General features: G+C 49.8%; 1 protein-coding gene across 6 annotated transcripts in view; it reads left to right on the plus strand.

The window, feature by feature from the left end:
* Atp2b2 (ATPase plasma membrane Ca2+ transporting 2) overlaps positions 1 to 17,850 on the plus strand; it is a 106,328-nt gene that overhangs the window by 30,354 nt on the left and 58,124 nt on the right. For 3 of the 6 annotated variants that reach the window (XM_035448654.1, XM_035448652.1, XM_035448653.1), the window contains exons 3-5: positions 4,340 to 4,597; positions 5,439 to 5,564; positions 13,727 to 13,852. In XM_035448654.1, the coding sequence (XP_035304545.1) occupies positions 4,340 to 4,597; positions 5,439 to 5,564; positions 13,727 to 13,852 (510 nt within the window). Of the gene's footprint in view, positions 1 to 4,339; positions 4,598 to 5,438; positions 5,565 to 13,726; positions 13,868 to 15,582; positions 15,616 to 16,772; positions 16,833 to 17,850 lie in introns of all 6 variants that reach the window. The other 3 variants (XM_035448649.1, XM_035448651.1, XM_035448650.1) reach the window with 2 other exon arrangements.

Below are 17,850 nucleotides of genomic sequence, written 5' to 3' on the forward strand. Positions count from 1 at the left end.
CCTGGGCTCCACAACTCTGCATTTTGATTGGTTGTGTTTTCTGTAATGGTCTCCGTCTATTGCAAAGAGAAGTTATCATTGGTGAGGGATGAACAGTACACTCATCAGGCTAGACCCAGGAGGAGCTAGATGCTATTCTTATGAGTCCCCAAGCCTGTAAGGATATGCCAAGGTCACTCACCAAGGGTCTGAAACTGTGGCTCTGGCAAAAACATCCAGCTTCACAAAAAGGGCTGGGGCTGAGTCACCAACATTAGTGGCCTCCCATGGCCCTGCTGAGCAAGGTGAGATGAGGGCATCTGGCAGAGGCCAAGATAGGATAACAGAGCTCCTGAGATGTGCCAAGAGAGACCCCATGGCTCCAGACAGATAACTGCTTCCATGAAAACTTCTGGGGTGCACAAACCCAGGGTCCAGAAATCATGGCTTGGTGGCTGGAGTGTGGCCTGATGTGACCTGTTTCTGCCCGTGCTGCACCTCATGGCCCAGTCACACATTCAGTAGGAGGCAACAGTCTACACTGTGTCCCACTAGCAAAGCAATGGAGGGAGGGAGGCAGGACAGGTTGCTCACAGACTAGTGAGTTTTTTATTTGTTTGTCTCTCTGTTTTTGTTGGTGGTAGTGATTTTTTGCTCTTAGCTCTTACTCTTTTGGGGGGCCCACCACCCAGCACCCAAATAAACCACACTGAGTCTTATTCTTACTTATGAATGCCTAGCGTTAGCTTGACTTGTTTCTAGTGAGCTTTTCTTAAATTATCCCATCTATCTTTTGCCTCTGGGCTTTTACCTTTCTCTATTTCTGTATCCCTTTCTTTTCTTCTTACTCTGTGGCTTGCTGTGTAGCTGGGTGGCTGCCACCTGATGTCCTCCCCTCCGCCTTTTCTCTCTCCTCAACCTTTTCTTCCCAGATCTCTCCTCCTAATCATTCTTCCTTCCAGACCCACCTACCCTCTCTCCTGCCTAGCTATTGGCCATTCATCTCTTCATTAGACCAATCAGATATTTTAGACAAGCAAAGTAACACGGCTTCACAGAGTTAAACAAATGCAACATAAAAGAATGCATCACGGGGCTGGAGAGATGGCTCAGTGGTTAAGAGCACTGACTGCACTTCCAGAGGTCCTGAGTTCAATTCCCAGCAACCACATGGTGGCTCACAACCATCTGTTATGAGATCTGGTGCCCTCTTCTGGGTGTGCAGATATACATGGAAGCAAAATGTTATATACATAATAAATAAATAAAATCTTTTTAAAAAAAAGAATGCAACACATCTTTGCATCATTAAACAAGTGTTCCATGGCATAAACAAATGTAACACTTCTTAAAATAACATTCTACAACACTCTAGTCCTCCAAGAGAGGTGGAACCCTTACCACCACCACCCTGCTAAGCATCCTGCATGCAGTCTGCCTGCAGCGTTACTCACCTGCCCTTATCTTGAGCAACCAAGAGCCAACATCTCAGCGCCAACATCTCAGCTGGCAGAGTTCTTATCTGGCTGGTATGTAGTCTGCATTTTATTGAGCAAGTGAAAGTATGGGCTGGGGGAGAGAACAGTTGCCTAGAATTGGCCTCAGACACTTCAGCTATAGCCTCAAACCAGGCCTTAAGCTGCCCTCAGTGTGGACTACAAGCCAGTGTGAGACACAGATGCCTGGGCCCCATGTCACAGTCAGGTGTCACGCAAGTAGAGGACCCTAGGGGACCTGGTACTAATCCTGGCAAGGGATCGGCTCCTGCAGTCTTGCCTTCTGATCTGTAGAAGGAACACAGATCCTGGGACACAGGGCAGCAGAGTCCTAAGATGCATCTGTGGGGTACTCAGGAAAAGGGGGAAGAGTACGTTGGCATGTGCTAGGTGTTTGTTGGAAGCTCACTTACCTGGAGTTGCATAGCAGGGCCTGGACTTTGAATCTGTGTCTTTCCAAGTCTTGAATCTCAGTGTGTTATATTGACTTGACTCTGAGTGTCCCATTACTCCAATAATCACACACACACACACACACACACACACACACACACGCACACGCACACGCACACGCACGCACATTCACAGGCTCCGAGGAAGCACACCAAGGGAGACAGGCATCTCTTTTAGAGAGCATGTGGCAAGAAGTGAGGACAACCAAAATCTTACAAAATGGAGTATCAAGCTCTGGATTCAAGTCCTCCCTTCCCCACTCTCGTGTCTCAGAGTGTATACAGCCATCCCCTGGCTCCTGCTGGAACCTTCTGCGGATACCTTGGATGTTATTTACCACCTTCTGTATACTTGAAGTCCTCTCTGGGCTTCTGATGACACCCAGTGTGACGGCTGGGTGAACAGCTGTGAGACCATGTTACTTAGGGAGCAATGACAAGAGAGGTCTGGGCATGCTTAGTGCGGAGGTGGTGTCCCCTCGCTGATCATTTCCCATCTGTGGTTGGTCACAGGTCAGGAGCCTGAGCTCTGTGACACTCAGAGCTAACAGCACAAGGATTCCATCTCTAAGGTTCCCTGTTCTTGGGGGAGGGAGTTGTATCTCTGTGGGTGTCCTTCACAGAAACACAGGACCACACACAGCCCCTTAGTTCCCTCATCTCAGGTAACTGAATTCCAACTGGTTCCTGCTCTATGCCATGTGCTTGATCCCATGAGACCCCATGGGACCCCATGGCGGGCACTTCCCAAGGAAGGCCCCCTTCACTTTGTGGCCCACCTGAGGGGGGGTCCACCCATTATCATCCCATTCTGCTGATGAGAAAATTGAGCCAGTCTGCAGCTGAGATTTGAACTTGGGGCGGGTGGGGGGTGGACAGTTTTCAGTGGCACCAATGTAATAGCCACTACCATCAAACAATGGTCTGGTTGAACTGTTTTAAGTTACTGAGGCAATTCAAACCTTCCTAACAGACAAACAGCCCTTCAGGAGCTTACTGGCCTTTGGGGAATGCTGAGTCAGCTAGAGACCTGAAATCTTCCAGTGGCATGTGTTCCTGGCCACAGCGATCCTTTGCCTTCCCACACATTCCCTGACCTTGTCTCATTGCCTCTGACCCCTGGGCTTCCAGAAACTTCTGTTGGGGGCCCCTTGAAACTGCTTGTCTCTGTTCCTTGGGATCAGATTGGATGCCCAGATGAGTCTTTGTCACTTGCCATAGCTCAGGGCTCAGGAGCTCAGGGCAGGACAAATCTGGGCTCATATTCCAGGCCTAGGTTCAAACTCTAGATCTGCTGTGTGACTCCAGCTGAGTCACTGCCTGTCTCTGAGCCTCTTTCTTTTCTTTGGCCATCTTGAGGATGAGGATGAATGCTTTAGGCTGCCCAGGCCTCTGCCAACCTAGCCCCTGTGAAAGGTACCCTTCTGAGTTGACCAAGGGAGATGGTCAGACACTGCTCCTGGAATATAAACCATGAGGAGAGCACCAGCTGTCACCCAGGACATGATCCCTGGCCACTCAGAATCTTGGGTTCTGCATTTAGAAATGTCAGGTGCCTCTTGGTCTTGAGACCCCTGTGGGGAGCAAGGAGAGGTTAGGGAGTCATGAGCTCTTCACATTCTGGCATTGTGGGTCTTCAGTTTGAGCCTCCATATTGGGCATATTGGTATTTTTCTTTTTCTCATCTCCCCATGGGCCTGGCCAACCTTGAGAGTTGTGGGCCCTTACTAGGGACTCAGTAGTGCCAAGTGTGGGGTACAGAGTCCCTTGGGTGAGGTAGCAGCCTTTGTCTTGAGTCCTGTTGTCCTTACTGTGACCTGAGTTGAGGAGAACCTACTACATGGTAAGTGTGCCCTGGAGTTACCCATTTCCTGTCCCCAAGCCCCAGGAGGTGTTGCCAGCAATGCTGCCCACCACTTCCATCGCATTGCATAAAGGCAGGCATGGTGTAATCCCAGCACTCAGAAGTAGAAGCAGGAGGATCAGGATTCCAAGATCATCTCGGCTAATTTCAGGCAAGCCTGGGCTACATGAATTCCTGTCTCATGAGAAAACTGATGCTCAGAGAGTCATTCATTTGAGGTCTCACAGCTAGGACAAAGGTAGGGCCAGTATGGTTCAGATGGTGGCTTTGAAGTCATGCTGCCTAGCATGGCATTCTTGCTTTCCACCCACCCTTCTTAGTTTGGACAGTTAGTAGACCTCTCTGAGAGGCCTTAGCTTCCCCATTCGTGGGAGACATATAGCAGGCGCCCTATAAAGTGACCAGGGGGTGCTCTTTGCCCAGAGCATTGCACACAAAGGCACACCAAGGCCATCATCTGATTATCAGTGACTACTTGGCACAGCTAAGCTGTGTGGAAGCTCTTGTCTGGTGACCTGGGGATCCACTGTGTCCTTGTCTCTCTACAGGATGTGCCACAGCCCAGGGTGGGGCAGAGGATGAAGGTGAGGCCGAAGCAGGATGGATTGAAGGGGCTGCTATCCTGCTCTCAGTCATCTGTGTGGTCCTGGTCACAGCCTTCAATGACTGGAGTAAGGAAAAACAGTTCCGGGGCCTGCAGAGCCGTATCGAGCAGGAGCAGAAGTTCACCGTAGTCCGGGCTGGACAGGTGGTCCAGATCCCTGTGGCTGAGATTGTGGTCGGGGACATCGCCCAGATCAAATATGGCAAGTCTTCCTAACCATGATTCTAGAGCTGGAGTCTGGGTAGAAGTGGGACAGGACAGGCAGATACAAAGAGCCTGACCCAGGGAAGGGGCTGGGGGCCATAAAAGCTGATGTTGTGGCAGGATGTATTCTGAGGCCCCAAGGGTTCCAGAGGAGACAGGTTTCCCATATCCACTTAAATCAGAAATGTCAGATTCATAGCATGCATGCCAATGCCCTCTAGCTTCCATCTGTAGCAGACATGACTAATCAATCACGGCTCATAGTCTGAATACAGCCTCAGAAAGCTTCCCAGCACAGCCCCACTAACACTCAGAGTGGGTTTATGAGACAAAATCCATTTCCCATGCCTGAATTGACTTCCCTGGTGGAAGTTAGCAAGAGCCGAAGTAGGTGGGTGAGTATCCCAAGCCAGTCATATTGCTACTGAAAAGGTAGGTAGGCTAGCTCCAGAGAGATTGGATAAGATAAGCCCTAGATCAGTAGACGCAGGTTGGGGAGATTGGATTGGCACTCCTCTCTCAGCCCTGGTGGCTTACTTGACTGGAGTGTTTTCAGTCCACCCACAATAGCCTGCTTTGTCATGAAAGACTACAGAAAAATGAACCGCAGAGCACCCTGGGTCCAGGGGCACATCAGGTCAAAGGCTATACACTATGAAGAAAATAGCTGCATGGGCCAGTGGCTCTATGTCAGGCTCCAAGGATGTCACTTTAGCTGCCCGTTGGCCTGCCATTACCTTCTTGGTTCTGCACTCTGGGGCCTAATAAGCACCTCCAACCAGGGGTGCTCCAGCTTCTCTGGCCACCTGACTCTGCTGACTCCATCTCTCTCCAATCAGGTGACCTCCTTCCTGCTGATGGCCTCTTCATCCAGGGCAATGACCTCAAGATCGACGAGAGCTCGCTCACAGGGGAGTCTGACCAGGTGCGCAAGTCTGTGGATAAGGACCCCATGCTGCTGTCAGGTAAGCTGCAGCCTACATGCCCCTGCGGCCACTTCGCACCCACCATGGGGAAGCTGGTGTGGCCCTGACTCTGGGGTTGATGTCAGGATCAGCCCCCTGTGTGCACACCACCCTTTCCCAAGCAAGCTCACATTACGCCTTCCATGCAGAGCCATGGCCTTGGCACTACTACAGCAAACATCACAGAGTATCTCTACAACATAGATTCTAGTGGCTTGGTTTCCTGCAAAGTGACAGTCTTTCGGGATACCCACTAGGCACCAGGCCCTGTGACAGGGGAAGGGCCATGGGAGGAAGCCAGCCTTGCCATTCCCGGGGAAGAGCTCACAGAGCAGGGAGGAAAACAAAGGCAAAAAGCCCAGAGGCAGGACCACACTGAATTGAGGCAGAGCAGGATATAGATAATTGGATTCTGAACTATGGTGAGGAATCAGGACGTTATTCTGAGTAGGATGAGGTTGCCCAGATGGGGTTGCATAATGACATTGGCGTTTGTTTGTTTTTTGGTTTTTTGGTTTTTGGTTTTTGGTTTTTAGTTTTTCTGGATACCACAGGGGCAAAAGATGGGCTGGGGAGGTTGTGTGGGGTGGAATACCACCTACAGATATAACTAATAGGCCACATTGCCTGGCCATACTGTTGGGGTCTCCAGCCCTGCTTAACAGCTAACCACATAGTAGAGATATAAAATGGATTGCAAAAATCAAGAAGGGAGCAGAGAGGCCAGAGGGGGGTACATTGAACTAGGGTTTAGAGGATGAATAGGAGCTCACTTGGTTCATTTCCCTGCAGGTGGGTGGGACTCCCTGGCAATACAAAAGGAAGATCCATGAATCTTTTAGGTAATAGAAAGGCTGGAGTATTTATGTATCTAGAATTTATTCACTGCTTGTCTTAGACGGGGTTTCTACTGCTGTGATGTAACACCATGACCAAAAGCAACTTGGGGAGCAAAAGGTTTATTTTATTCACAGTTCCATATGATAATTCATCAGCAAAAATGGTTGGGAATTCAAACAGGGCAGAAACCTGGAGAGGCCATGGAGGGGAGCTGCTTGCCAGTTTGCTCCCCATGGCCTGCTCACTCAACCTACTTTCTTACAGAACCCAGGACCACCAGCCTGGGCCCGGGCCTGGGCCTGGGCCCCACCCACAACAGGCTGGGTCCTCCACCATCAATACTAATTGAGAAAACTCCCTACAGCTAGATCTCCTGGAGGCATTTTCTCAATTAGTACTCCCTTATCTCAGATGACTCTAGCCTGTGTCCAGTTGACATGAAATTAGCCAAAATATCCCTATATCTATTTTGCTTTGTAGACCAGGCTAGCCTCATCTCCTATATCTATTAAGTACCTACTATATGTCAGTGGCTAACAGGACAGACAAGGTCTGTACTGTGCCAGAATTTAGAATCTGGTGAGGGAAGCAGTCAAGGAAGGAAACACAGCAAATACTCAGGTGATTTCTGGGACAGTAAATCCATCAAAGACACAAGATTGCATTGAAAAGGGGCCCTGACATCAGGAAGAATCTCAACAGGCCGGGGAACGCCTGACTCAGGAGGTTACATTCGAGCTAAAGTCAGAACATTGAGAAACACATTCCTGGCAGAGAAACAGCAAGTGCAAAGGCCCTGAGATCTGAGTAAGGGATCATGGAAAGTCTCCAGTGCCTCTGGGAACAAAGAGCCATGTGAGAGATCAGGAGATGGTCCCAGCCCCATCAGCCCTGGTTCTAGCCTCTGAGCTGCAGGAGTTGACAGGCAGGTAGCCATCCTTAGGGGAAGTGTGCAGTGGTTTCTATGGGAGTCCAGAGTAGATTGTGACAGTCTCCAGATAGCATGGAGAAAAAGCATGAGGGATTATGCTAGCAGGAGCCTGGTGGAAACAGCATTCAGAGTCACTCACTAGCTAACAATGTCACAAATCAACCAGGGAGGACTCCAGGATGGACAGAGATTCCAGAATCTGGCTGCCACTGGTTTAGGGTGAATCACTGGGTCTCAGGTCCCTCACAGAGGCACGGGGCCCAGAGAGAAAGGAGGCGCTGGAAGTGAAACCAAGCTGGAGGTGAAGGCAAAGCCAGGAAGAGGCAGGAGGGGAGGCATGAGGAGGAGTTTGAGGAACACAGCTAGGGCTTCTATGGTTCTTGGCCCTTCCTTCTCTCAGGAAGATGGGAGGAGCTTGGGACACCTTAAAGAACAGAAATGGTAGAAGCCAGAAGAGAACAGAGGCCTAGGTTCTTGGAGATAGGATAGGGAACACATCCCAAATGGGCTAGGATGGAACTGGTGACAGTGAGGACACTCCAGGTCTCATTGGTAGTCAAGTGTGGGTCCTTGAACCCCGGGCTGGTCATCAGATCAGGAGCAGGTGGCATGTGAGGACCAAGGCAAGCAAGGGAGATCTACAGAAGCCACCACAGGTCCCCAAGGTTATGAGGAGCCAAAGAAGTGGCTTGGCTTTGCCCTCCAGATATTAAGGTCCAAGGAACATCCTTGTAGGCAAGAGTAGAGGATGGCTGGAGCAGAGATTTCCATAGGTTGTGCTGACCTTGTGGGGCTAGTGGGCTGGTGGGAGGCTCCAGAAAACATGCCTCTCAGTTTGAAAGGGCCTGTTCATAGGGCAAGTAGAAAAAGGAGAGTTGGAGTTGAGATCCACAAAGACGGCCCCAGCATATGATAAACTAACTTGGTGGATGAGGAAGAAGCTGGCCACACACAGAAGACCAACTGAGTGGCAGGAGGTGCAGCAGAGCATGGACAAGTGTGGTCAGCAGTAGGGAACAGAACAAATGCAAAAATAAGCAGATAGTGCGTCTCCATCGCTGGCTACATGAGCAGAGCCTGGACAAATCAGAGTGGCTTGCTGGGAGGGCACTACATCTGATGCCCTGTCAACTCTGAGAGTCGCAGTTTCACCCTCCGCCCCATGGACCTCACTACAGACCCACGGGATGAATTCCCTCCAGCCACTGAGGATAGATGGACACCCCCCCAGTACTCATCTTGCTTCCTCTTTGCTATTTAACCGCTACCATCCACCAAGACCCACCTCACTAGGAAGGTCTCCATGACCACCAGTGTCCTCCATGGCCACTCTTGTTAGCACACTGGGTACTACTTTGCAACATTGATGAGTTTTGCTTTGTGCAAACCATCAAAAATAAAGAGCAGCCAAAAAAAAAAAAAAAAAAGGTCAGGTGGTGGCGGGGCACACCTTTAATCCCAGCACTCAGGAGGCGGAGTCAAGTGGATTTCTGTACATTTGAAGCCAACCTGGTCTACAGAATGAGTTTCAGGACAGCCAAGGCTACACAAAGAAACTCTTTCTCAAAAAATAAAAAATAAAGAAATAAAGAAAGAGCAGAACTGACAATGTTCCCACCAGACCAAACCTAACTGGTCTCTCATTGAGGGGCCTGCCCACAGCAGACACCTGAACCAGTTCTCCAACCAATCAAGTCCAGGTAGAGAGCTCTGAGCCTGACACCACTTCCATATGGCTGGGGGCAGGGAGAGACTGTGCCCAGCTTTAGCCCCAAGCCCAGCAGAGTGAGGAGGGAGAAACTGTGAAGGATGTCAGAAGAGCAGGCAGCAGGTGATGGGTGGGACCTGAGCTCTGGAATGCATTTGCTGTGTGGCCTCACACGTTGCTGCCTGCTCTGAGCCTCAGTGTACCTGTGAGACTCATAAAGTGTCCATGATAACACAAAGAGGGAGGCACTGGGACAGGGTCGGTAGAATACACTGTAGACCCCTGTGGACGTCCTTCCTTAGGTGGAAACAAGACTGGGCTCTAATCCTCTTTGGCTGGGACCCCAGACAGCCCCCACATCTCCCCTGAGCCTCTGTTTGCTCCTGTGTAAAATGGTTTGGTTGTCTCCGTTCACAGGAGTATGTGGAAGCAAGGAACATTCCATCTCCATGTCCCGCCCCACCCCTTCTTCCTCCTCTCAGGACTGCCCCTCCTCCACCCAAACGCCTCTGTGTGGATCTTCTGGTGTTGCTACCATGACTAGATGCTTTGAACTCTATAACCCTGCCAGGAGGCCTTGCCAGTCTTCCTGTCTGCTGATCCTGCAGGAACCCAGAGGCACTAGTTTTAGGGTATCCATGGATCTCCCCCAAATCCCAGTTTTAGAATTCCCTCCTGACATATAACAATCTGACATCAAAGTAGGCAAAGAAAAGTCAAGTTCTAGTTGTTTGTCCTAGAAGGACCCTCAGTCCCTAGGAGCTTGTGTCCATGTTGGGGGGCGGGGACACACTGGTAGTCAGTTGTGGAGACCACAGGTCTGTTCTCCCTTCCAAGCACAGCAAAGGTGAGGAAAGACAGAGAAAGTGAGTTCCAGCTTAGCATCCACTAAACCTCGAGTTCATCCCCAGAGCCGAGGGGAGGAATCTAGAAAGATCTCATATTCAGAAACAGCAGACTAGACTAGGTTGTAGGCATCCACGTAGCATCCCCCAGGATGGATTGGTGAGCAGACACCAAACTATGACACAAACTATGGTCAGAGAGAAGGGCTGAGAAATCCAGAAGCCCAGGTCTGTGGCTGCAGGGATCACCTGGAGAGGCACCAACCACAATGCTCTGTTGTCAATTCCCCCACAGCAGTGATAAATCCGGACTTTTACAGACAAAATCATTTTCCAATGTTTACACTGGCCTGGGTCAGTTTGCTTAACCCTAAGGCCATCTCAAACTTCCAGAAAGGCTTCACATGCCCCAGAGTCATTATGGGCCAGAGGTCAGACGTCAAGGAGCACAGCACAAGAAGGCTGGGATCTGATGGGGTGGGGCTCTGATTGAATCACTGGGGCCTCAGGGAGTCAGCCAAGCCCTTGGGACAGTGGTTCTCAAGCTGTGGGTCTCAACCCCTCTGGGCATCTAATGACCCTTTCAGGGAGGTCACATATCAGATATTCATACTACAATTCATAACAGTAGCAAAATTACAGTTATGAAATGAATTTGTGGTTGGGGGTCGCCACAACATGAGGAACTGTATTAAAGGGTCATGGCATTAGCATGGTTGAGAGCCACTGGTTTAGGACGAGTCTGAACTGGGGGACATTGTCAGACTGCCATTTGGAGGAGGGGGCTGTGTTCCCCAAAGCCCCTGCTTCTATCCGGTGGTAGGCCTGAGGAGCCCTTGGGGGTTTCCCAGATCTGGTAAGCTCTTTGTCCTTCCCCCCTTCTCTGTCCCCTATCTGCCTTCACAGGTTACAGGAGCTGCTAGGCCTGCATGGTGATGGGTGTGATTAGATTAGAAGGTGATTTGAGGCCTGCTTATCTTGGGTGGAAATTGGCCCCCACGTCTTTTTCCATCCCTCCTCTGCTAGGCAAGTGGAAAACAGCCTTCCTGTGGCCTCCGGACCCAAGGACCAATAGAGTGACCTCCTAGCCAGCCTTCTCTCACCTGGATTTTAGAGCTAACTGTGGGGGGCCTTTCCCCTGGGGGTGTGAGCTGTGTCCAAGATCCTAGGCTGTAAAGACAGAGACTTTTAGAACCTGGCACTGCCCTTCATCTGTGTAGGTTCTGGGGAAGCCTACCTCACCCTTTTGCCTCAATTTCCCATGATGTGAAAGCTGAGATTGCTGTTTGTAGGGTTGGAGTACAGCACAGTGCGAGCTCACAGTAGGTGTTCTGGAGCTTTCCTGGAGCTTCAGATTCCTCATCTGTCTGGTGAGACAGTCAGTCCTGTCATCCCAGTCCATAAGCAGAGTTGGTACCCAGAGTGCTGAGTGGCAGGTCAGCTTAACCCTGTTGGACAGTCTCATAGAACAAGCACGGCTTCTGGGTATGCCAGAGTAGGCTGACGGGCAGAAGGTAGAGACCCTGTACTTCCCTGTGGATAGACTGGTTCATGAGCATGGCTGCTGTCTGCTTCCCTGGCAGCCACTGTCAGATTCAATGGCAGTTAGAACCATCCTGTTAGGCAGATACCTTCCACCTCCAGGGACTTCCCACATTCCCCAGCCAATGCTGTCTGATCTCATGAGACTCCAGTTTCTCAGAGCCCCTGGCAGCCATGGCTGCCCCACTCTGCTTTCTCTCTCTGGATTTGGAAGCTTGTGGAACGTATGGCAGGTGGATTCCACTTGCCTTAGTGTTCCCAGAGTTCCTTGGTATCTCAGTGTATGTCAGCACTGCCACCTCCTGAGGGCTGACAGTCCAGTGCACCAGAGAGGTAGAAAGGAACTTTTGCCAAGACAGGGTCTCATGAAGCCCAGGTTACCCTAAAACTCCCTATATGGCTAAGACTGACCTTTAACAGAGGGTGACCTTTAACTCCTGGTCCCCCTGCCCCTTCTACCCCCAAGTACAGGGATGACAAACATGTGTCACCCACCAGATCTCTACCTTTGCATCTTTCTCACTCTCCCACAAGTTCTCTGTGGTGTCTAAGACAGCCACTCTCTGAGCCTACATAGTAGAGGACTGTCTTCCAAAAAAAACAAGACTTGCTGATTCAAAAGCCCCAAAGATGGGGACTAGAGAGATGGCTGAGCAGTCAAGAGCATTTGCCACTCTTGCAAAGAACCCAGGATTGGTTCCCAGTACCCATGAGTTGGCTCACAACCTCCAGTAACTCCAATTCCAGGGAATCCTGTGCCCTCTTCTGGCATCTTTGGGTACTGTACACATGGTACAGAGATAAATGTTAGCAAAAATGTATACACATAAAACAAAAATAAATAAGATTTTAAAAATAACAAAGATGAATAAACATATAACTGCCCCATTCAACAGTTTTTCCAGGCCCTTCAAATACTAGGGCTTTCTGGAACTCAATTTGAGAAACTTAAGATTCTAAGAAATGAGCTGGATGTAGTAACACAGTCCTGCAGTAACAACTACGCAGGTAGCTGAGGCAGGAGGATCACAGTTCAAGACCTGCCTGGGCTAGGATGAGTTCAAGGACATCTTGGGCAATTTAGTGAGATGGTGTCTCAAAATTTAAAAATTCAAAAAGGTTAAGATGTAGCTTGGCTGGTAGAGTGTTTTGTCTAATATGCACAAAGCTTTGGGTTCTATCATTAGCAACATATAAGCTAGGCATGGTGGAATATGCCTGTAGTCCCAACATTCGGAAGATAGAGGCATGGAATAAGTAGTGTAAGATCATCCTTAGTCACACTGCAAGTTCAAGGCCAGCCTGGGATACATGAAAACCTGTCTCAAAAATGGCTGGGAAGGCACTCTGTGAGTACTAGTACAGAGTACTAGATTCAAATGCACAAGGCCTAGGTTTAATCCCTAGTACCCAAATAATAACCATGACAACAACAATAACAGTAGTAGTAACTTTCTAGGGAAAGGGCCTGAAATTTTCTTGTAGCACAGATGCACCAGGGAGTCTGATGTCACTGTGTACCCGCCTCCTCAGCATAATGTGAAAGGTCATAAAATACAAGGCACAGGATACTTAAAGACTTACAGAAACCAGGTATGTTGAAACAAAGTAGTTTTAAAGAGTGTGACAGTGTAATATCTGTGTTTCTAGATTAGCATTCAAAACAAGATCCAGCAGGAAGATATATGGAATCTCTATAACATGTCTACAACTGTGTGTGATGCTATTGGCATGTTGTGTACATTCATAATGGGGAGAAACACTTATTTCACTTTGAAATAAGGTCTATGAAAACATATATGTGAGGCTTTCCCATCTCAGTTCACAGATTCCTGAATTCTCCTTTAGGAGGGAAGATGGGCCAGTTCTCATCAGTCCTCTCTGAGCCTTAGTTCCCATTTCTTCCTGGTTGCAGAATGAGGTCTGATTCTAAATACTATCAATAAGAAGAGAGAGTGTTCCCTGCTTGGACTATAATGGTGGGAGATGAAGTGGGAAACGTAGACAAGCAGGAGGTAACCCTCCAGACCAGGATAGGAGGTGCTGGGCCTGGATCTTTTGTGAGACAGAGAACTGAGAGGCAACAGAAATACTGTCCCAAGTCCATCTTAGCCTCCCCTGAGACAGCAACATTGGCAAAGACCCCATCATGCCCATGATGTGACCCCTGACTGAACGTGACACCCCATGACCTCAGTGGGCAAGGTACTAGAAGCTAATGGACACTTGTTCCTTCTGTTTACTTGGGAAGGAGGCTTTGGCCATGTGATAGTAATGTGGCTTATTCCTTCCTCAGGGACCCATGTGATGGAGGGCTCAGGACGGATGGTAGTGACTGCTGTAGGTGTGAATTCTCAGACTGGCATCATATTTACTCTGCTGGGGGCTGGAGGTGAAGAGGAAGAGAAGAAAGACAAAAAAGGTAAGCCTCCCACAAGCACACACTCTGAAAACCAGAAGAGGAGCTTTTAAGGCCACATTTTCCACTTATCAGTTCACTCCACAATGCAGAGTGCCTGCTACACTGTGCCCTGTACCAACAGCTGCCTCATTTGTCCTCAGGGCCTGCTGGATTTGGTGTATTATGTCTGTTCCATCTGCCTCAGTCTCTGTCTTGTCCAGTCATGTTGCAGAGCCCCACCTCTTCCCCTCTAGGCCAGCCTCAGGATGCTGGGCATGTCATTCAATCTCTGGACTCCAGCAGTAGAGGCAGCCAGCAGGAGCTGGCTTCCTCTCACCTCAGTATTGAGTAGAAGTCCTCAACCAGAAATGTTCCTTCTGACATGGGTCAATTCTGCCAGCAGAGCTGTCAATCCATCCAGCATAGACCAGTGCCAAGCATGGGCAGGAAACTCTTGGGAAGGTGGTTGAAATACAGCTCCAAGCTTTCTGCTCTGACTCCCCAGGAGCTGACACATTCCCCAAGCCCTGGTTCCACTTCCCCTTTCAAAGTAACAGTCCTTACCATCAAGTACCCCTTAGGGCAGTGAGTAGGCATCTGAGATACAAATATCTTTCAGAACAGAGGAGAGATGCTCACACAAATAGCCCTGAACCCAAAGCCTAGAACAGCCAGAACCTTACCTGGTGTCCACACTCGGTCTCAGGCACAGTCCCCTTTCAGACTGTCAGCCTTTCATCTCCTTCCCTAAGCTCTAGAATAACACCCCCAAAATTCAGACCTTTGGGAGCTGGGAAAGGTTGATAAGTAGGCAGATGGTCCTTCCCAAGCATGCTACCCTCAGAGGCCACTGGAACACAAAACCTGCATCAGAACTGAAGGCAGCTGGTAACTGAGTGGAAGAGCTCCTTTCCAGTGTGTTCCCTAAGATCATAGCCAAATCTTCAACACCCAGAATGAACAGTGAAGCTGAGCTGTTATCTGGGAAAACAAGAGACTGGAGAGAACAAAGGTGGGCTGAGTTCAGAATGGAGCAAAGCCCTAGCTGAGAGTCTCAGCAGGTAGTGGGACAGGGTCTCATGTATGAGTGAGGACCTGTAGCCAGGATGAATAGACTGAGGGCAGAGCTAAGAAGTTGGTGAAAAACAGTAGTTTGTACCTGTGTTCCAATATCTGTGGGACCTAGCTGGGAACAGACACCCAGGATTTCTTGCAAGCCAGCCCTACATCTGACAATGCCATAAAGAAATCAGGCCTCAGTGGCCCCTTGGGTACCATTCAGGACCCTTTGCTGAATCTGAACCAGCATACAGAAAGTCAGAAGATTCAGTTCTTTGTAGGGATTCAAGGTGGAGTCTGAAGGACTTGTGGCTGAAGAGCCAGAACTGGACCCCTCGGTCTTCCCATCCCATCATGTCAGTCTAATACACACAGCTCAGAGTTCAGAATGGTCTCATGTGCAGGTGTGTGTGTGTGTGTGTGTGTGTGTATGTGTGTGTGTGGTGTGTGTGTGTGTGTGTGTGTGTGTGTGTGTGTGTGTGTGTGTGTGTGTGTGTGTGTGTGTGTGTGTGTGTGTGTGTGTGTGTGTGTGTGTGTGTGTGGTGTGTGTGTGTGTGTGTGTGTGTGTGTGTGTGTGTGTGTGTGTGTGTGTGTGTGTGTGTGTGTGTGTGTGGTGTCTGATGAGATGTGGTGTACACATGAGGCTGTATGTGCTTCTCCTTCATTAACATGTCTCAAAAATCATCACACAGGTGTGAAGAAGGGGGATGGCCTTCAGCTACCAGGTACAGTAAGACAACCCTCAGGGAAGATGGGCTTTTAGATATAGCTACAGCTGTGGGCCCCTAGGCTTTGCCCCTATTAGTAACACATAGTTGGAGGCAATTCCATGCCTACTGGAGATTATCCCCTTAGACATTCCTCTGCCCTCTTGTCCTTATACCCAAGGCCAAATGGCACCTCCATCGAAGCCCCACACACTAACATGCAGTACCTCTTTTGTCATCCCAGCACCCCTGACCCCACACACACACCAGCTCAGCTTCTGTCTCTTCACTCCCCAGTGCCCCTTCCTCCTGCTTCCCACATAACTGTATCCCCACCCCAAGAAAAAACTCCATGGGGATGAATTTGGCAGTCCCCTATGACTGCTAATTTCTTAGTTAAAATCTCCCTGATATAAAAGGAGACATCTAGAAGCCCTCTCTGGTGAGATACCTCACATGGCAGTAACTGCAGTACTCTTCAGTGAGCTGGTCAGGGAAGGTAGTGGTGGGCAGAAGCCTTACCTAAGTCACCACCATTGACAGCAGATCTTCAGGGACACAACGATGGTGGTCACAGGGAAAGCCTTATAAGTGTCTAGGCCACCCAGCACCACTCACTGAGCACTTTGAATTGACTCGTGGTCATGGGTCCCTGGACAGAAATTTCTTATCCCTTGGGGTTCCCACCTGACCAGCTGAGCCAGCATGGTCCTTAGGACAGTCTATAGAAGAACGCAGATGTCACCATAGAAGTGCCATCACAGCTAGGCTTGTGGAGCACACCTTTAATCCCAGCATTTGGGAGGCAGAGGCAGGCAGATCCCTGTGAGTTCAAGGCCAGTTTAGCCTACAAAGCCCGCTCCAGGACAGCCAGGGATACACGATAGGACCCTGTCTCAAAATATAATAAATAATATTAAGTGCCATCCCACCTGAGCACCTGACCAAACTCCCTGCTGTCCTTCACAGACCCTCTGTGTCCGAGTCTCAGTACCCACCCACCCTGTGACATCTCCATAGGAACATTTCACCCCCTCCCCCAATTTGAGTTCCTCATTTTCCAGCAGAGGTTCTATTTCTTTAAGAATAAGCCGTGTGATTATCCCCCAGTAGGTTCATGTCTCTGTCGCCTTCTCCATTGTGACATTGCATTTTCCATCCCTCCCACCCCACAGCGGCCGACGGTGCAGCACCTGCCAACGCTGCAGGTAGCACAAATGCAAGCCTAGTCAATGGTACGTCTCCACAGTGAGCTCTCGGGTTGGGTTGCCGGGTTTCTTCTTCTCCACCCCCTACTTGGGGCTTTCCCTATCCTGAGTCCCCTCAGACCTCTGACACACATGGACACCCCAGAACACTCTCCCTCCCATATGGGCCAAGTACTTAAAAGCGGAGTCATGACCCAAGAAGTGAAGTCATCTGACACTGGCTTCAGATCTGGCCCCATGAGAAGCAGCATGCCACCCAGTATGGCCCACCCCTAAACATGTTTCTGGCTCTGGTTTTGAAAAGTGGCCTGAGGTCAGGAACTAAACAGAAGCCAGCATCTGGGTCCCTAGCAAAGGCTCCTAGCCTCCTCCAAAACTCCTCAGAAGTGGAGATTCAAGCTGGAGTTCAGCCCTCTAACCCCACTCATGGCATGGCTGAGCCACAGGTAGACATTTTCTTCCTCAGTCTTTTTCTCTTCTCTCTTGCCAAGCCAGCAGGTACTGGGGCTTGTGGACTGGTGTGTTTCACTGGTGCCTGGGGTGAAGCATCTATGGGTCTCTACATTCTTACTTTACCAGGGTGGCTGGTGGGGGTGGCTGTCTGTGTCCCAGGTCTTCATCATCATCTCCTCACACACAGGTATGGAGGATTATAACCACTTGCTCCAGGGGTCTCCACTGTCCATCATCCTCAGATACTACCCTTGTCCTCATTGGTCCCCTGGTAGCCACCTGGGCTGCACCTGAATGCTCAGGGTCATTATAGTTTGGCTGTGAAAATATTGCCACAGAAGCTGAGGCAAGGGACAAAAGCATCACTGGGTGCCAGACCTGTTTCTTATCCGTTCTGCAGTTCATGCCCCACCCCTCCTGCAGAAACCCCATCTCACCCCATCTTCCCACCCTACACCTCTCAACAACCCACCTACCTTCAAAGCGCCCAGCAGACCCACCCGGAAGATGTCAGGGGCTGCAGAAGGCACCTCTGCAAACAGTTGCTAATTCTAGTGTGGGTCTATTTCAAGCCCAGGAGGAGGAAGGGAGA

The sequence above is a fragment of the Cricetulus griseus genome, chromosome 8 (assembly GCF_003668045.3).
Source record: "Cricetulus griseus strain 17A/GY chromosome 8, alternate assembly CriGri-PICRH-1.0, whole genome shotgun sequence".
Taxonomy (NCBI): domain Eukaryota; kingdom Metazoa; phylum Chordata; class Mammalia; order Rodentia; family Cricetidae; genus Cricetulus; species Cricetulus griseus.